Genomic DNA, 20,697 nt, shown 5'->3' with positions numbered 1-20,697 from the left:
GAGCTGCTTGTCCCTCTGCCAAAGAACTTTCACATGAGCCAATGCTTCAGCACGACGAGCATCTGAAACACATTACTTTCTACGCAGCACAGCACGCTGCGGCGTCACCAGGCTCCTCCCTCATCCAACGGCTAGTTCAGCCTGACTCCTCTAAGGCTTCCCTTAAAGGGACAGACTCTGACATCGAGAATTCCTTAAGGAGGCGCCTACGCAGTAAGCTGTTCTTGCTTTCTCTGGGGACATATATTTGGTTCATGGCATTTTTTGGTATTAACCATTTTTATGATTTTTTTCTCAAAATGAAATAGTGTTCTTGTATTATGTTTCAAAGATAAAAATCACATTAGTATTCTCAGGAATAAACTTTATTGCTAGGGCTTTAAAATGCACACAAGGAAACGGTCCTAGTACCTGCAGATAAATATGGGGGCTGAAGGGAAAGGGACTCAGGAAAATGCTACGTCCTCGCTAGCGTATCTCTTAAGCTCCCTCTGCTGGCTACCATTTAAATAGAGTAAAAAACAAAACCAAGCCATAAGCCTCTTTTCTTGGGAGAGTTGCTGGGAGATGCAGGGTGGAACTGGGGATGCGGTTGAGGCTAAGCCTGCTGCCGCCTGCCTTCCCTAATTAGGCTGTAGGACTTCCAGAGTTGGCCCAGGGGAGTAGGTTTAAAATAGGGCGAGTTCTTGTCAAGTCTGAATATGTTAATCATTAAGTCGATATGCAAAACTACAAAAGCATTTAATATAAAATGAAGCAATTATAAACGGTTAGCATTTAACACTGGAAAATTAAGAATTTAAATATATTTCACAAACTCCACTAGAACAATAAGTTTGTAATATTATTTAATCTATTCGTTTAAATATTAAGGTTTATTTTTTTCAGAGTGAGATTAAGTAACAATTTAAATAATTATCAGGATGTATAAATGAACATCCATTCAGATAAAACATTACTGCTTAAAAGTGAATACGAAATATTTTGCATATAATAAATATATTTAATGTTTAGGTTAACAAGCACCATCTCGAGAGCAGAAAAGTGTTTTTTCATAACCAATAAATAAATTACATTCGGGAAAACAAGGTGTTTCTATGTGAAGTATCAGATAGCCTCAAATGTTTTTCTTAATATAGCACCCAAACTTCCAAACTGCCTAGAAAGTGTCTCCCAAAATATAACTCATACCTTAAGTCATAAAAATAAAGGCCAAGAAAAAATCAATTTAAGACAAAATTTACAATTTATATTAATTCCCCACTCAATAAAATACCAACTGCCAATTGTTAAAAGTAAATGAACTGTATATATGCAATCCGTTAGTGCTGAAAATCTGAAATATATATTTTTAAAAGTCATTCTTCCTCAAAGTATTTAAAATATTGCATCTCTGATGACAAACCTGAAAATTATCAAGCATTTTATTTCCCTAGTTTTCATACTTCTGCTCCCATCCCTACCCCTTTAACCTTTAACAGTCATCCAGCTTTTTCTTTTTGTTTTGTTTTTTTTTGTAAATACACTTACTTACATCCCAAACACAAAACACTGACAATGCTCCTTGGGAACCAAGGAGACCCCAGAACAGCCCAGCCCACAGCTTTGCTCCCCAAGCGTGGCACAGGCGCGGTGACACAGGAAGCCGTCACCGGCCCTTCCCGATGCCTCAGAATGCTTCCGAGAGTCCACAGCTGTTTGAGGCTTTGCTGATGCAATCTTGAAGAAAGTGTCAACACATTCTGCAGACAGATATCAGAGAATAAGTCTTTGATTGATAATTTTTCTATTTATTTCTGCCAAGGCGACTGAAAACACAAAAGCCTTTTCATCAGAGAGGTTAGCATAGATGTCAATTTCCTTTTCCTGTTTTTCTGTTAAAAGAAAAAGGGAAAGCTTACTATAAAGGCGGTAGATGCAGCATTTTAGTTTAAAAATTTACAGCTTTCAAAGTATTTCTTTAAATGACAATATTATACATGATAGTACGATGTACATTAAGTATTTCAAAGTATTATGCTACTGAACTTTAAAAAATTTTAATTTCAAAGGAGTTATTGAAATGTCATGAACTACATTCTAAAGACTAACTGGAGAGACTATATATATTTCTAGATATCTTCAATATCTACATCATTTCTGTAAGAATCTCAAATATTTCTTTCTCATCACTGGTATGGGCCAAATGACTGTACCAAAATGAATTTTCTCACCCTAAAGATAGTCCTTCCTGAAAATCAACGGTGTCTTTGTGAATATATTAACCTCACCTTAGCCTTGCTACCAAATAGAAGAATAACAAACATTTATTTCTATTTTTCCTTTCCTCATTAGAAATGTAATGCAAGTTCCTGGTAGAAAACATTTTAAATACAGAAAGACAGAAAGAAAGCACCTGTCTCATAAGTCAGCTAAAATCACAATTAGCATTTCTGTGCACATTCTTCCAAAATTTTCCAAGCTCTACCATGATTCTACTTTCGTCTGGTTTTTATGCTGTTATTGTTTTGCTCTTTAACCCAAGTTAAATATTCATATGCCTTAGAGTCAAATCACTCTTACAGAACTGGCTACCACAATCAGAGGTCCTCCTCCCACACACATTTCCCACTCTCAGATGCACCCACATTTTTTTCACTTGTTCCTTCTTGTTTCTACCTCTCTCTCTGTAAAGAACATTTGTACGTGATGCTCCTGCTTATTTTTTTTGTTTGTTTATTTTAGGCATTAACTGACTTTCCACAGCGGAAAATTAGAATTGTATTGTTTTTCCATCTCTTGCCCCCACTACACGCTTCCCTCGCATCTTCCCATTATAGTTATATCACAATTTTGGTGAGATTACTATTCAATGTTTACATTATTCTGACTATGTAAATGATTTCACTTTTCACGTACACTGTCTTCCCTGAAAAGATTCTCTTTTTACACCTGCTTAATTTTCATTACTAATTGAACCAAACTCTCTCCAAGTTGTATAAAATTTTCAGAATGTTTGCACATAATTAGGTCTTATATCAATTTTTCTTCCTGAATCAATCTCTGCAGGTCTTCTGCTCTGCTCCAATCTGAAATGGCCGCCTTCTGAGCCTCCTCATGGCACATTATCATCTTGAGATCTCTCTCCAACATCATGCTGCAGATTCTCAACCCTCTCTCAAGTTGGACCCTGTGTCCACGTCCCAGGATACTTTCCTGGTTCACATCTTCATTTTGGTGGCATGTATCTTGCAGTAGCTTCCTGAGAAAGGGATACAGGCAGCAAATTTTTGAGACCCTGAAGGTCCAAAATACGTCTTTAGTCTCCCCTCCCACTAACTCATAGTGAGGTTGACTAAAGACTCATAGATTTCCACTCAGTATTATGAAGGCAAAAAACTGTCTTCCATTAACTGGTGCTACTGCTAAAAAAAAAAAAAAAAACCCAACACCCCTTTTACAGTTTTTAAAACATTATTGCTAAATCTACAGTGAAATACATAAACTAGATCTCAAGTGTATAATTGGAGGGATTTTAACAAACATACGCCAATGTAACCCACACCTCACTCAAGACACAGAAAATTCCTCACACTCCTTTCCCGACAATCCCTCCCCACCCCATCCGCAATGACTTGATTCCATCGCCATAGAATAATTTTGCCTGCTCTTAAACTTCATATAAATGACATCGTACTGTTTTGTGTCTAGCTTCTGTTGTTTAACCTGTTCTTGAAATTCACTGATGCTGCTCATGTATCAATAGACTGTTCCACTGTATTAGTTCTAATCCATTTTGATTCTTTTGTCTTTTTTCCCTGAATACTGGAGGGTTCCCTTTAACCAGAGAGAGATGGCTTATGATAATATGCTTTGGCAGAACTTTACGTTTAACCATCTACTGAGAATCTGGTGGGCCGCTTCAATATGAAACTCAAAGTTCTTCAGGTTTGGGAAAACTTCTTAGATTATTTCACCGATGACTTCCTTCTCCTCCATCTTCTATGTTCTTCTTCTGCAATGTCAATTATTTATAGATGTTGATCTCAAACTGGTCCTCTGAATTTCTTACCTTTCCTTTTCTATTTTTTCACGTCATATCCTATTGTTCTACACCAGTGTGTAGAACACTGGTTCGCCATCACTGTTCTACATTCTGGTACATTTCTTCAATTTTTGTCTATAAGCCTTTGGTGATGGTTTTTCATTTCTGAAAATCATATATATATGTTCATATTTTCAAGTTCCTTTTCCAGGTACTTTTTGACACTGGCAATTTTTGTTTAAATGTCATCTTGTTCTTGTGTTATGACTACAAGAGCCTTAATTTTTTCTTCTCCCTGCAAAAACTTGTTTTATTCAAATGCTTCCTCTTCCCTGTTGATTTTGTCTTAGCCTTTCACACTAGATCAGTGTTGGCGAACCTTTTGAGCTCGGCATGTCAGCATTTTGAAAAACCCTAACTTAACTCTGGTGCCGTGTCACATATAGAAATTTTTTGATATTTGCAACCATAGTAAAACAAAGACTTCTATTTTTGATATTTATTTTATATATTTAAATGCCATTTAACAAAGAAAAATCCACCAAAAAAATGAGTTCGCGTGTCACCTCTGACACGCGTGTCATAGGTTCGCCATCAATGCACCAGATGCTTTCTTCCATACATCCGGGTGATTCTTGGCGATATGCTCATACTTGGGAGTGGGACCAAAAAAGCTGATTAGCTCCTGCACACAAGGAGCTGACTGTGGCCGTCACTCAGGATGATCCGCCTGGGCCGTGTCTTTGTGTGATCACGATGAGAATGTCTTTAGTTTAAGCCTTTGCTCTTGGGCTCTTCAGAGTCCCTAGAGAAGATACTTCTCATCTCTTACCTGGAAGACATAAGCCTGACCCGCAGAACTCATTATCTAGCATCTCCAACTCTCACCTCACCTTGATCTTCATGTAGTACCCCTGCCCTCAGGGAAGCTCGGTGTTCCCTAGGCCAAAGACTCGCTTCCTCTCATCTTTCTCAAAGGATAAACTTGGAGAGAGGCGAGGACAAGGTAAACAGCCTTAACAGGATTTTTTAAAAAATAGTCTTTCAAACAATATTGTTTTAGCCTCACTTTCACCGCTATACTTCCAGACATAACTGGTGTACAAATTCCTCATCTTAAGGCAGTTGTGTAATAAAAATCAGTTTCTTTCTTAGCTTTCGCCAAAGGAGCTTACAATTTAGGTTTCATAGGTGTGCTAAAGCAGTTCTCATTTTCCAGAATTTCGCTGTTTCTCCCATTCCTTGTCCTTGTGGGATTTTTGAAAATATCCCTTTACTAGGATTTGGGGAGGCTACAGAGCTAAATGTGTTTATTTAAACCACCATGTTTAACTTGAAGTCTAGAGGAATTCTATATGTTCATTAATAAGATATTCAGAATTGCCCAATATATTTTAGTCAAAAGTGTCACTGCACTATTAATATCCCAAGTAATCACACTCCCCACATATAAAATGAAGACTTATCTTAAACAAACCAAAACTTGTTATGTTCAATGGTTTGTTTTTATCATTTTATAAAGATATGCTGTTATCTGATGCCTAACAAGCTTTCGTTTTCTATTCTTTCTCCTTCCTGTCCTTTTTCAAAATATTGAAAACAAGAAAGTCAATTCAAAATGTGTTTTTGGAAACACTGTCAGGTGGTTCTTATTAAAATAATGGCAAACCTTGCTTCAAACTTTTCAAGTGCCTCATGAGCAGACGATAAAAACTAAACTAAACAGCTACTTAACACTCAGAAGCATATCAAAGAAGTCTATTCTAAAATATATAGACACTCGGAAAGTCATGTTTCCTCTCTGTATTATATTTAGAAAAGTTGGTCTGCCTCAAAGGTTAGCAAAGAACAGCCTAGGTGCCCGTCTGGCCCACCACCTGTTTTTATCAAGTCTCGCTGGCACGCTGCCTGCCATTCATTTACATAGTGTCTAGGGCTGTCTTCCAGCTGCAATGACAGAGCAGAGTAGCTGTGATGGAGGCTGTGTGGCCCACAAAGCCTAAAATATTCATCTGGCTCTTTATCGGAAAAGTTTGCTGACCATCCACCCCCACCCCTGGGTCTACATTAAAAGATTTGTTTATTCTACAAAAGTTGCTTTGAGCACTTTCCTGTTTGTATTAGGAGCCAATAAATTAAGCCATATTTTATTCTAGAAATAATTTCTTAAAACTTTTTTATAATAAATTGAAAATACTGGAAAAAATGTATAGCCAAATCAATGCTCCATCTTCCACGTGACCATGAAACAGAAGTTCAAACCTGCACATAAGGTCCAGGCACAACCCGACTTCATTCCCTGCCTGTTTTCTCCTCGCCGCTCACCCTCCACCAGATCATTCCTTCTCGGTCCTCCGTTATATTCCCTTTACCTCAACTGAAAAGAATGCTCTGTTTTCTGGGCCAAGCAGTATTTTCCTCTTTCTTTTTTCTGCTGACTTTATTTACCTAGTGTTTTCTGATCATCCCACTGTTAAAGCAACACATTCAAATTGAGGAAGTAACTCAAACTCTCTGGGGGAGAGCAGTGTAACAGAAGGAAAGAGAAAAGGCAGTAAAACTACCCAAGGAATTAATGAGTAAGGACAGTCTTCATAGAAGCCAGCCAAACACAATATACACGGTATTCCTTTAGCCATCCAACAGAAACTCTTTACTTTGACAAAAGTTAAGGACAGCATATCAGTGAAGTCCCTAACAGCAGTTACTTTATTCAAATAAAAGCAGAGAAAATGGTAAACAGGTAAAAATTTCTCAATGTCTATAAAAAGAGAAATTTATATCTATGCTCAATACTTGAATACCTAAGACTGAGTGCCTGAAAAAGCAGGGCATAACTCACAAATAACTAAGAAACGCATGTCACTGAAGATGAAGTTACTTTAAGAGGTTTTTACAGAATTATAAAGAGCAACTATACTGAAGAACATTTTCACTAATTTTAAAAACTCATAGTATAGCAGTTTGAAATAAGTCTTAACAGAACCCAGATTTATTTAAAAAAAAAAAAAAAAAGCACAACCACTTGAACAAGATGTCACATACACATTATCATCTCTGCACTCTACTATCATCAACTCATAGCAAGGTGAGTATCACCTAATTTAAGCCTTTAGTTTTCTAATAAAAATTACAGTGATGAAAAACATCAACACTGATTGGCTGCCTCCTCCTACTGGGGATCGAGCCTGCAACTTGGGCATGTGCTCTGACCAGGAATCGAACGGAGACCCTTAGTGCATGGGCTGATGCTCAACCTTGGAGCCGCACTGGTGTGCCAAGCAAGGAAATGCTTTCAACTGAAACATAACTGGGGATGGTTAAGTCCAGGAGCGCAAGGCCTGCCCAGCATGTCCGTCGCTGCTGTCTAATAAGATCTCAGAAAACGCAGTACTTGGAGACAGGCTGCTGGGGTTTATCGTACCTCTTTCTTCCTCGTGCTTTTTGGTGGATGCACTTTTAGGTCTTCCTCTTCCTCGCCTGCTATGATCTGAATGGCTGTTACTCCGAGACCTCTTTCTGTTTTCTAAGTCCTTATGTCCTGTCGGGTGCATCTTCTCTCTCCTAGCTCTCTCTGTGCGCCTCCTCTTGGCCTCATGTTTGTTTTCTGTATGGATGAATAAAAGTGATATATTTTAGGGCTTAGCAAGAACTGTTTGTCCAGGTTCTCCCTGTCTGCTTTTTTCTTTCTAAAAGCACTAGAGTTTGCTGCCTGGCAAATTTCATTAAACCTCAACCATGACATTTATGCCTCTCATATCCTCACAGGAAAAAAAGAAATTCAACAGAATTCAGGTGATCCATTAACACATGAAGGAGTCTTATAATAGAAGGCTTTTCTTTACTTGGCACCTTTAACTTCAGCCCCTACAAGTCTGCACAATTCCACAGTGACCTTTCTGCCCTTTTCTCTCTGCTTCCAAGCTAAGAATGGTGAAGAATCAGAAAAGGGGGGGAAAAAGTTTCATTCTTTTTTGCCACTATCCAAATTATATATTGAAATATGTCAAGTATGCAGAAGCGAAACTGACCTTAGCCATAACATATTAAAGTTACCAATAAAAAACAAACAGAAAGCATCCACAGAAAATATGACAACACTGGGAAAGTAACAGTTTTCATCACTTTAGCCACAGAGGAGGTCATTTCTGATATTCTAAGATCATGCTGATCCCTAAATGGAATAGCAACAGAGGAACTTGACTCAATATGGTAATTTAATTAATACAAGAAACCACCCTCTCACTCCAAACAAATCAAAATGGTAGATAAGACAACAAAAAATTTTAAACAGCATAAACCAAAACTTGCCTTAATACATACCTGAAAAGAAAATTCCCCAAATGCTTAAAAATTACTGTGGAAGAGACAAAACACATGCTACAAAATGGAGGAACTTTGAAAACATTAGGCTAACTGAAATAAGCCAGACACAAAAGGACAAATACTGTATGATTCCACTTACGACAGTAGTCAAATTTACAGGCACAAAAAGAATAGTGGTTGCCTGGGGCGGGGGTGGGGGTGGGGGGAGAAGGAATGAGGAGTTACCGTTTAGCGGGTACAGGGTGTCCGTTTGGGAAGATGAAAAGCGTTCTAGAGATGGATGGTGATGATGGTTAAGTACACAATAAGAATGTACTTAATAACACTGAACTGTGCACTTAAAATGATCAAAATACTAAATTTTGTTATGTGAATTTACCACAATAAAAGATGAAAAAATAAGGTTTGATGAAAAAGAAGTAGAAAACAAGATGAACTGCTAAAAAATAAAGTGCAAAAGACACACTAAAAGATGGCAGGTCTGCAGACCAAATTACAGATCTAGAAAGGAAACTCGATTACAGTTCCTGGAACAAACAGGACAAAAAGAGAGAATATGTGACAGTAAATGAAGAGAAATGAGAAAGGTCCAAGAAATCTAATACTGCTCATCTCTGACAGTGTTGTAATTATCTACACAATCTTCATTCAGTCTCCCCTCTTGAATAAGAACGGAATCCTGTTCTGTTCACTAGGGCAACGTGTGAGCTAAAATTCACACATCTGAGACTCCTCATGTGAAGCGGCCGTGAAATCCACTTCTGGCCAGTGACATGTCAGTGGGTGAGGAAGGTTTCCAGAAAGACTGTTTAAGAGGATGAGCATGGCTGGCCAGCCCCTCTGCCCTTCCCTCTCTTCCTGCTTAGGGTGCTGTGAGCTGCCTGGGGTGAAACAGCTGCCTTGTCATAGGGTGGAAGCCACAGCTTCCCAGGATGGAAGGAAGAGAAGAACCTAGGTCCTCGATGGTATCACTGAGCCACTAGTCCTGGGGGGCCAAAGTCATCGTTCTTCACTAAACTGTGACAGAAAACTCTCTGTCCAACACAGGGCCAGCCAGGTGTGCTGTGGATGGTGATCCTTATATGTCATCCAGTAAGTATTGCCAAAAGGAAGAGAGAGAATAACGGTGGGAAAGATTTAGAGGTAAAACTGCCCTAAGCTGCACCCTGGAGCGTTCAGTGGAAAGGCCTGCATGCCAAGGAAGAATGGGAACACTTAAGTGCAAAGCAAAGGCATTTACCACATGCAAGATAGGAAATGCACCACTGCCAGAAGCCGGTCCATCCTTGCTGCTTGACACAGTCGCTGCAAGGAAGAAACATCTGCACAGCATATGACCTGGCGTATATGGCATACTGTTCTTAATATGATTGCTCCCCTACTTAGCACTATGTGTTTTAACCAAGGTCACCTCTCCAAGAAAGGTTGTTTCCCCAGGTGGGGATTTTTCCCTGGAGTTAGGGATTAACAGGACTAAGGAAGGGAATAAATCAGTAAAACCCCTTAACTAAGTGCCAGGCGGGTAGTTAATCACTGTAACTACGAACAATCACGCTTAAGTTACGTAATCTTTACTTAGATAATCTCTTCAGTTACTTCCTTGTAGCTTAACAGAACAATAGAGTAGTGACCTTGGGATGGAGATAACAAACGCCCTAACCTTTGGAATAGAATGGATAGGATTAAAATCAACTGGTATAAATACAGATGTAACGGGAGAATAAAGACAGAACCTGACTACAGAACCTGGCTGGAGAACCTGACTAGAGAACCTGGCTAGGCTCCTGATCAACTGAACGCTGTCTCCGTGTCATTTCTTCTTCGCTGACTCTGTCCACACCTTTGGGAACCCCTGGACCTGCTAGGGTTGGACCCCAGCACACCACCACATGTTTTTCATGAAAATTTTTCCAAGTCTGAAACAATTTCTGCAAAATTTGTTCCAGAAATAAAAACACATGGTTTAAAAAAAAAAAAAAAAAGATACATAAGAAAAAGTGGGATTATCCCTGGAGTGCAATGGAAAGAAATCTTAGTCTGACAGTGTGCAGCCGACCTAAACCATTCTTTTTTTTTTTTTTTTTAGTTTATTTTTATTGATTTCAGAGAGGAAGGGAGATGGAACGAGAGAGATAGAAACACCAATGATAAGCGAGAATCATGGATCGGCTGCCTCCTGCACTCCCCACAGTGGATGGAGCCTGCAACACACAATTCGTATGTCTTTTGCAAAGGCCTAAAACCGTTCTTATTAGAAGTCAGAGGATTCTATTAAAAAAGGTCTTAAAGCCCAGCCGGTGTGGCTCAGTAGTAGAGCATCGACCTATGAACCAGGAGGTCATAATTCGATTCCCGGTCAGGGCATGTGCCCGGGTTGCGGGCTCTAGGCCCAGTAGGGGACATGCAGGAGGCAGCTAATTAATGATTCTCATCTATTGTAGTTTCTCTCTCTCTCCCTTCCTCTCTGAAATCAATAAAAATCTATTTTTAGCTCTGACCAGTTTGGCTCAGTGGAGAGAGCTTTGGCCTGCAGACTGAAGGGCCCCAGGTTCGATTCCAGTCAAGGGAATGTACCTTGGTTGCGGGCACGTCCCCAGTAGGGGGTGTGCAGGAGGCAGCTGATCGATGTTTCTCTCTCATCGATGTTTCTAACTCTGTATCCCTCTCCCTTCCTCTCTGTAAAAAATCAATAAAATATATTAACACATTGTATGCGGGCCGTTTTTGCTTAATTTTTTGCGCAAATGGCAACATTCAGTAAAATTACGATAACTTTAGTTTTACATTTTTTTTCAATGAAACTTTTTGTGATTTACTATAAAATGTATACTGAATTATTTTTCTTAAATTTTAAACAGACAAATACTGGAAAACTCACTGGAAAATTGTGTTTACCAGTCAACGTAAAACGTATAAATACGTTTCCCGCATCCAATGTGTTAAAAAATAAGTATTTAAAAAAATATTTTTTTAATTAAAAAATTATCTTTTATTGCTTGATTTCACTTTTTAAGTTAGTGCAATTTTAGGTTTAAAGACGGTTCTCTTTTTTTGTATGAAATGCAAACTTCTTACTCTGGTATACAAAGTCCTACTTCATCTGGCCCCCGCCTAACCCTCTGGCCTCATCTCCACTCTCCCGCTGTCTACACTGCAACCACATTAGTCTTCATGTTCCTAAAATATACCAATCTTTTTCGAGCCTTAGAATTTCTGCATCTGCTATTTCATCTGTCAAGAATGTTCTCCCTGATCTGATCATGACTAGTCCCTTGTTCCATTCAGCCTCACCTTACATGGCACTCCTCAGAGAGGCCTTCTCCAACCATTCAATCAGAAGGAGCCTTCCAGGCACACACTGGCACAGTGCTCTATGTGAATGTCCGACAAGGCACTCATCACAAGCTAATATTCTCCGTGTATTTGTTCACTGTCTATCTCCTGCTCACAGGAGCATAAGCTCCATGACAGCAGCGAGCCCGCCTTGATAGGACATTCATTCATTCACGTATGGCCAAGGCTCTGAATAGCGCCTAGCATATAGCAGGTGTTCAAAACGTATTTGTAATCAATCTACTCTTATTTGAGGATCATCACTATATGAAGTCTGATTTTACCAAAGAATAAGTAACAAAATTTCATCTTTTAATAAGTATATCCATTGAATAAATCCAATCTGTCTAGTTAATGGGAATGTAAAATAAAATTACTTTTTAGATCTTCTAAATCAGGAAATTATAAACAATAATCAATATATCTAAAAATTACATTCACACCAAAATCAAGTTATATTTTTCCAGTCACTAGTTTAAAAAACTCTGAAGTGTTATAAGTTTTATCAGCACGATGAGAGGAAAAAACCCAATGTCCATCAACCAGTAACTAGATAAGCAGATGGTGGCACATCCATGCAAAGAATGGACATAGACAACAACGTGGCTGAGTCTTAAACTACGCTCAGGGAAAGAAGCCAGACAAAAAAGAATGCATATTACATATATGACTCTATTCCTATTAAGTTCTGGAATAGTGACAGGAAACAGAGCAGCAGTTGGCTGGGGGTGGGGGTAGCAAGACTACAAAGGGGAACTAGGAAACTTTTGGGAATGAAGGACACGTTCATTATCTTGATTGTGGTGACTGATTGGTGTAAACACATGACAAAACTCACCGAACTGTACACTTTAAGTATGTGCGACTTGTTGAATGTCAATTATACCTTAGATTTTTTTTAAAAAATCAAATCAGGTACACACCCTTGCATTAAAATCCTTCAATGGCTCTCTGTACTCCAAAAACAGAAAGTTTGTTACAAGCTTTATCAGCGTGATAAGGGATCATCATTTAAATGAATGAACAGCAAACTAATGTCATAAGCTGACTTCCAACAGCTAATAAAAACCAGACATACTTCAATAGATTTTAATGTTTAACTTCAACAAAAATGTAAATAGCAAGTTCACACAAAAATTTAAATTTCTACATCAAATCTAAAAAAGCAGTAAATTCTCAATTACCTGTTGAAGGTGGTGATTTCTCCGGGTGCTTTGCATTTAAAAGTTTTCTGCTAATAAATATGTAACCACAGGGACATGATTTACATGCAACAGGAACCTGTAGAGGAAAAAGAAATATATATATTATTACTATTTTTCTATTGGTAACCTTCCCAATGTTTACAAAGTCTCCTGAACTGCATGATAAATTACTTAAAGTAGGAATCATAGATTTATTTAAACTCCAGCTCCTTACAACAAATTATTTGAGATGGGTATTGTGTCCTATACAGCTTCATAAGGCTTTACAATACCATGAATAGGTAAATGAATAAAAAACATGTCCTGATGAAAGTGACCAATAGAAAAGCATAATAGAATCAAAGCCAGAGAAAATACGTGGAAAAGAAAGGTAACATTTCTTAAAAGATTAGTTTGGCCGGGCTCCTGTGGCTCAGAGGTTGAGTGTCGACCTATGAACCAGGAGGACACGGTGCAATTCCCGGTCAGGGCACACGTCTGGGTTGCAGGCTCAATCTCCAACAGGGGATGTGCAGGAGGCAGCCGATTCATGATTCTCTCTCATCATTGCTGTTTCTATCTCTCTCTCTCTCTCCCTCTCCCTTCCTCTCTGAAATCAATAAAAATATATTTAAAAGAAAAAAAAAAGATTACTTTGTTAGCCATTATCTCTTGGCAAGACTGTAACTAGTGATGTTTGTACAACCAAAGACTCTATTTTGTGGTTCAAAGGGGAAAAAAATTTAGCTTGGTTTCTATGAAAAAAAAAAAGATTTTTTTACTTTCAAAAAAAAAAAAGATTAGCCTGACTAGCAGTTTACATAGAACAAATTGGAAAGGGGAACGTGGCTGGAAGTCATTAAAGTAATCCCAAGCATAAGAGTATGAGGGCCCACGCGGAAACAATCGTAAGAACGGAGATGGAGAAAAGGTAGATCTCTGCCAGACATTCAAACGGAAGAAAGAACTGAAAATGACTCAGGTTCTTATATGACAATGTAAGACGACAATTACCAGTAACACACACACACACACACACACACACACACACACACACACACACAGTTTACAATAACCAGTTTGAGGGGCAAAATTGTATTACAAGCAAAAGAGAATGCAGGAGAAGGTGGTAGTTGAGATTTAGGGTCATACAGTCTCAGCTCCAGCGAGGACACCGGATAAAACAATGTGATGGGCTGAGAAAGAAGGTACCTACTAGGAAGGCTCAAGGCCAACTGGGCTCAAGATTATAAAATGGAGCCTGCGGGCTGTTTCTACGTGGGGGCCATTCAGACAAACTGTGCTTCAGGGACCAGTAACATCTTCACCAACCAATCAGAGTGGCTCCATTCTGACCAATCAGGACAGTGCTTTTGGGACCAATCAAACTGTGAGGAATTGAAGTCCTCATTTGCATGAGGTTGAACCAATCAGGGACCAGGAGCAGGGACCTGGTATATAAGTCAGCTCCCACACCCTGTTCATTGAAGACTGAAGACTGCTTCCCCAGCTGGAGCGGAAACACTGACAATGGAACACCAGAGTGCCTCCCCGCCGAGGGGAGAGGAACGGCAGAGCAGGGCAGAACGCAGCTGTCCAGCCAGAGCGGCCTCGCCCGGCGCCACCTCACAGCTGTGCCCTTCACAATGGAGCTGTAACACCGCGTTGTATCACAACTGAGCTGCTGGCACTGAGTCTCTTTCTTCACCACTCTCCAAGCTGGGAATTCCTGTTGGTGTTCAATCGGTGCCAACAACAATCAGTTGACAGCACTTAAACTCTTCATGCTTCTACTTCTAAAAATGCAAAATACCAATGGCTCCTTTCTCCATTTCAAATGTTCTTGAAAATCATTGAAAAAAATTTTACATTTCCCCCAGTAACCATTTCACTAAATTAACCTTCATGATCCTTGGAGTCATGTTAATAAAAAACCAGACATGTTAATAAAAAACCAGAAATTAATCTCAACAAAAAACACTCAGAATAATTAATCAGAAAATTGCAATTCCCTTTGTAAGATAAATTAATTTGCCCATTGTTCTGCTTGTTAAAAGTTTAGTTACAATCATAAAGCTTTTTATCCGTGCGTGTGTGAAATGCCTCCTACTCTAGAATATAAATACTTTCATTAAGCTAAATAAAAAATTTGGCAGAATTCTTTTTCTTTGCATAAAAATACTGAACAAAGGATACCTAGTTTGAATTTAAGAAAAAAAACAATAAATCCTATAAAGATAATCAAAATCCAGATATGTCTAACAGCTTGCTCTATTTAAAATGTAATGAGATTCTTTCAAACCATGACAGAAAATGTAACATTACACTTTTAATAGGGTAAAATCTGCCCAAAATAGCTATGTTTGTCATTTTAAAAATTTCACATCTTCATAGAAACCAAGCTAAAAGGCACTGACTCATTTCCCTTACACTTAATCACATCATTAAGGGCAGCCACGGGGATATAAATTGTTTTAAATTAATGCCATTCAAAACCACAGAAAACCTGATGTTCTCATTTAAGAGACTCCTGCTCCTCAGCAAGCCTTTCTTCTACCTGCTGAAACTCAACACACTTCTAGTTAAGTCTCTGCCCTGTACACTCACACATGTACCAGCCCATATCCAGAACTTGCAGAGGTTGCTACAGTTAGATGGGAAATGTACATTTGGCTTTGGGATGAAGAATACACCAATACTGACTACTTAATAGGTTGATTTTCATCCCTTAATGCATTTTATGCTCAAGAAACATTCAATGCACCTGAGCTAAGTCACCCTAAAGTCCTTTTCAAAAAGGAAAGTTCCTTTCCCCGACCCCAACCCACCCCGACACACACACACAACCAAACACCACCAAAACCCAAATCCTATAAAAATGATTATTAAATAGGGTAGACAACTTCATTAATATTAACCTCTTTATAGTATAATTTGGATTTTAAACAGCCTAAAATTCCTTCAAATTTCAGTTGTAATGTCAAAGATACTGAAAGTTCTAATGCCACACTTTTAGGAATTTAAAATAGAAAAAAAAAATCCAACCTGGCTGGTGTGGCTCAGTGGGTTGAACATGGGCCTATGAACCAGGAGGTCATGGTTCGATTCCTGGTCAGGGCACACGCCAGGGTTGTGGGCTCCATCCCCAGTAGGTGGTGTGCAGGAGGCAGCCGATCAATGATTCTCTCTCATCATTGACATTTCTTTCTCTCTCTCTCTCTCCCCCCCACTTACCTCCCCTCTCCCACCCTCCCTCCCTTCCTCTCTGAAATCAGTAAAAATAGATATTTAAAATAAATAAATAGAAAAAATCCAAAATTTTGTTTACTGATGGCTTATTGTGTATCAATTTATTTCTTGAAAAGTGTATTTAGGTTTGTATGTTTTACAGGTAAAACAGGTTAAAAAAAAACTACAAGAAACAAAATCCTGTTCTTATATTGTTTCAGTGATTTAAAAAAGCTCTAAAATAACCACATTATAGAGAACTAATTTATATTCTTTGCTGCTAAAAGAAAGTTACCTATAGTGGGCATGTTTGCTAAATGTCACATAAAATTTCTTATAACTGAAAAAACAAACAGCTGCTCTATTTTTAAAAATTAAGGCAAAAAGAGAAACATACACAAAAATACCAGAAAAGTAACCAGAATCATCAATAGTATTATGCACAAAATGGCTCCGGAATTTGGGTTTAGTGGATGTGAGAATGAAAAGTATGTGGTTTAGATGTCTCAGAACTGTATTTTCAAATGGAGGCATTTAAAAGGGATGTTCAAAGGCAACTAAAAGTCTAGGGCTGTCTTCTTTTCTGCTCTCTCTCTACCTGTTTTTAAACTTATACACACATGTATGTATCTAATGGGAGCCATCTCCTCAAATTTTGAAGTTTTTTTTTGTTTTAATTTTCAATTGATTTTTAGAGAGGAGGGTGGCGGGGGGAGAGAGAGAGAAACATCTATGTGAGAAACAGTCATCAGTTGCCAAACACACTCACCCCTAGGAGATGGAACCGCAATCCCGGTGTATTCCCGGACCCGGAATCCAACCCACCGGGGTCACACGCCGACCAACTGACCCACACAGGCCAGTGCTAAAGATTTTCCATTTGTATTTACATTTATAAACCAAGTGCGCCTTCAGTGTTTTCACACCGTGGGGCAGCTTGCTGTGGACTGGACTGTGTCCCACCGCCCATCCACACTCCTGCACCGAAGCCCCAGCCCGACCGGGTGGCGTCCGGAGATGAGATGAGAGGAGATGAGCAGTCACCTCGGGAGGAGGTTAGTGCCACTAGGATGACAGACCCAGAGCGCTCTCGGCCAAGACCCTGGGCATCCAGCCCCCAGACTGAGAAATAACTGCTGTGGGAGCCACCCTCCGTGGGATGGTCCTGCAGCTGGAGGGGCGACTGTGTGTGAAACAAAAGCGACGTGATCTTCCCACATAACATGCCCGTCACCATTTGTTGAAGTTACAGGACTCCTATGAGTTTATTCTTCTCTCCTCTTACGTTAGCCAGGATATCAAAAGCAGGTTATTTTCCCCAAAAGGTTACTCCTTGCCAAGGAAAACAAGGTCAGGATTTGCAATAACTTGCAGCCGACAGAAACTGGAATGCATCATACATACCACGTAAACCTTGCACTCCGCACGAGTCACTGGGATGGACGGAAAGGACTGAGAGACGGACATAAACCCCTGCAAAGAAACTTAAACCGCAAAGCCCTAATTTCGTCTGAACTTAACAAATTCGGTTTCCGGGTAAGAATGGAAGTTGAACTCCTCCCTTTGGAAGCCGGGACTAAATAAATTATTTTTATAACGCACACTCCAACTCCTACGATCAATAAACTGTGGGATCGGAGTCTCTTACCACTGCCCATAAAAGATATTGAATTAAACGGGCAAACGTTTTCTGATCACGCTGCAGGACTGCTCCTGAACGAATGCACTAAAAGTCAGCTTATTCAAAATCTCCGGCCATTTCAAATCACTCCTGATCAAAAAAAAAAAAAAAAAAAAGATAAAAATAAAAAAGGAGGGGGAGGAGAAAGGGAGTCATTTTGAAAAAAATCCTCTCGGTGGAAAAGAAAAAAAACACACCCCGATCCGCATGCTGGCACGAAACGAGCCCCACGACTGGTTTTAATTGAGAGTTTAATTGGGAGGCGGGGGGGGGGGGGGGGGGGGGGGGGGACGGCTATGTTTCTGGTGAAGAAAGAGGCTTGCTTACACGACAACACAATAAATGGGGATTTAAAATTACAGTCCGACACCGGGAGTTCTGTGCAGAACGCAGTCATTTAAAATGCACGGAAATATATATATTTATATATTTCATTTTTACTTTAAGATCTGGAAGCAGAAACGCCCAGTTTCCAGCAGAGGATGCCGTGGCGGGTGGGGGTCGCGGGCGCCCGAAGGGAAGGGCTTCCCGGGGGCGTTAGTCAATCACGTAAAACAACGTAAAGAAAGAATTCACGTCACAAACCTAGGAAGTGTGTTTGGAAGAAAATAATAATAAAAAAAAAAAGATCTCCAAAGTCGCCGAAATAGAAAGCCGTGACACTGCGGCCCCTTTTGTCACGTGTGGGCGTCCGCCCGGGGCGCGGCGCGGACAGGGGGGTCCCCGCTCCCGTGGGACGGGAACAAAGCCGCCCCGCGGGCAGGACGGGGCGCCCGGCGCCAGGAGCCGGCTCCAGGGGGCACCCGCGCCTTCCCGTCGGGGCACGAGGGGCTCCAGGGCGCAGACCCGCCGCTGTCACCGGAGCCGCCTGGATAGCGGGCACCAGCCCACGCCCCCTTCCGCGCCGCCCGCCGCAGGGCCATCTCGCCGCCGCCAGGTGGGCGCCGGCCCGGCCACCCCTGGCTCAGCCTGCGGTCCGGGTGCCCCGTGGCCGCCGAGCCCAAGGGCCGGCCCACCGCTCGGCCGCCGGGACCCGGCGACGGGGCCTCTCCACAGCCAACCGCCGCCGGCAACGGCCGCCCGCCCGCCGGCCCGCCGCCCACCTGTTGGTCGCACTCGGGGCACGATTTGGTGGCCATCTTCACTTTCTTGGCTCGACTCGCGGACATGCTCCCCTCCGGCAGCGGCGGCGGCGGCGGCGGCGACGGCTCGGGCTCCTCCCCTCGCACCTCACAGGCCCAGCCTCCGCCCGCCGGGTCCCGCTGCCCAGACTGAGGCGCTGCCCCGTGCGCGCGCGCGTGCGCGAGGTTGGGCGGAGCCTGCGTGCGAGGGGGCGCGGCGCACAAGGGGGCGGAGCCTGCGTGCGAGGGGGCGCGGCTGCAGAGGGGCGTGGCGCGACGTGGCGTGCTAGGGGCGGAGCCTGCGTGCTAGGGGGCGCGGCTGCAGAGGGGCGTGGCGCGACGTGGCGTGCTGGGGGCGGAGCCTGCGTGCTGGGGGCGGAGCCTGCATGCGAGGGGGCGCGGCTGCAAGGGGGCGTGGCGCGACGTGGCGTGCGCCAGCTCCGTGGGACTTGGGACGGCGCTCCCACCTACTCACGCCGGCCCTCTAGTGCATCGGGATTCTCACCAGAGGTAGACGGGCGGACCCTCCCGCGAGACTATGGCCACGCCTTCTCTGGGTTAGGCGAACAGCGTGGGGGCATGGCTCGGACGGGATCTGACAATGACGGGCATCTGGATCGACCAATGAGTGCACAGAATACCATAGGTTCTGGCCACGCCTCGCCCCGGAAGGAGGGAGAGAGGGAGTGTGCGGAGCTGGTGGTAGGTTAGTCGCCACCCGTTATGGCGTTAACTTCAGTAACTCTTAGTAAGTCTAATCATGGAGGAGTTGGAGACATCTGATGAGTCTACTGTATGCCAGGCCGTGGAGTCGGCGCCGCGAGATACAATATTCGTCAAGTATTTATTGAGGACCAATCCGCCACGCAAATGGGAATCCTGGGAAGCGCTGCCCTCACGATCACCCCGTCCAGTGCAGCCGACCTAACACTCGACTCCAGAGGAGAGGGTGGTCGATGGGAAGAGAAAAGCGGCCGAAAGCCACTGAGCCTCCGATCTAGCAATCCCATCCCTAAGAATCTGAATGAAGGAAAGACATTCCCCACCCAAACCCACTTGTGCAAAGATGTTGCACTTGACAGCACCGCTCTTCAGAGCAAAACCAGAAACAGCCCAGGGAGCACCGCCAAGTGGCCTGAGCAGATTAAGGCGTGCATGAAGCAATGGCAGCGCAGCTCCTCAGAAGGACGAGCTCGAGCTGTATGAATAGTGCACTGGAAAAATAAGGTACAGAGCACGGCAGGGTAGGAGGAAGACTTGTTTTTCATCCCATGTCCTATTGCATTATTTTAACTTTCCACTAGATCAAGCTAATAATTTAGGCTTTCCAACCCCCGCCCCAAGAAAAGGGATAAGGACTTGCACACAGCTACTGAGGAGGCCCCGACCCGCTGTTGAGGGAGTCGGTGGTCCTCGCAGGCTTTCTGAAGAGTTGTATCCAGAGCGGAGTCCCTGAGGATGCGAGGTGGAGCTGCCCGATCAAAGGTGAACACCTGTGAACGGTGACGGCCCCCGGGAGGGGGGGGCAGTGTAAGCAAGGGGAGTTTCCTGTTGAGGGCACGCCCCGTGCAGGGCAGAGTCCAGGAGAGGTGGGCCATATTCAGCTACGCAGGGCCTTCGTCACCCTGGGAAGGAGTTGGGCTTAAAAAGGACTCGGGGTTCTCTCTCATCATTGAAGTTTCTCTCTCTCTCCCTCTCCCTTCCGCTCCGAAATCAGTAACAATATATATTTTTTAAATATTCTCTCAATGTCTGTGGGTCAGAAACCCAGGTGTGGTTGTGCAATCTCATCTGAATGCT

The 20,697-nt window shown here is 42.1% G+C and overlaps 1 protein-coding gene across 3 annotated transcripts; it reads right to left on the bottom strand.

The window, feature by feature from the left end:
- Positions 1–237: 237 nt before the first annotated feature.
- LOC138997407 (UPF0547 protein C16orf87) lies at positions 238–19,030 on the bottom strand. Of its 3 annotated transcripts, none has more exons than XM_070399036.1 (4): positions 18,880–19,030; positions 12,868–12,964; positions 7,449–7,631; positions 238–1,874 (listed from the first exon to the last, which is right to left on the bottom strand). In XM_070399036.1, the coding sequence occupies exons 1-4, from the start codon at positions 18,943–18,945 to the stop codon at positions 1,756–1,758; spliced, it is 465 nt and encodes a 154-aa protein (XP_070255137.1). In that variant the 5' UTR covers positions 18,946–19,030; the 3' UTR covers positions 238–1,755. The 3 variants fall into 3 exon arrangements, with proteins under 3 accessions (XP_070255137.1, XP_070255139.1, XP_070255138.1); XM_070399037.1 differs by lacking the exon at positions 238–1,874 and adding an exon at positions 1,887–3,241; XM_070399038.1 differs by lacking the exon at positions 7,449–7,631.
- Positions 19,031–20,697: the final 1,667 nt, after the last annotated feature.

The sequence above is a fragment of the Myotis yumanensis genome, unplaced genomic scaffold (genome assembly GCF_028538775.1).
Source record: "Myotis yumanensis isolate MYYU_CA2020_CCGP unplaced genomic scaffold, mMyoYum1.0.hap1 SCAF_18, whole genome shotgun sequence".
Taxonomy (NCBI): domain Eukaryota; kingdom Metazoa; phylum Chordata; class Mammalia; order Chiroptera; family Vespertilionidae; genus Myotis; species Myotis yumanensis.
The sequence above is the reverse complement of the archived record's forward strand: the minus strand, read 5'-3'. Positions and strand labels throughout refer to the sequence as shown.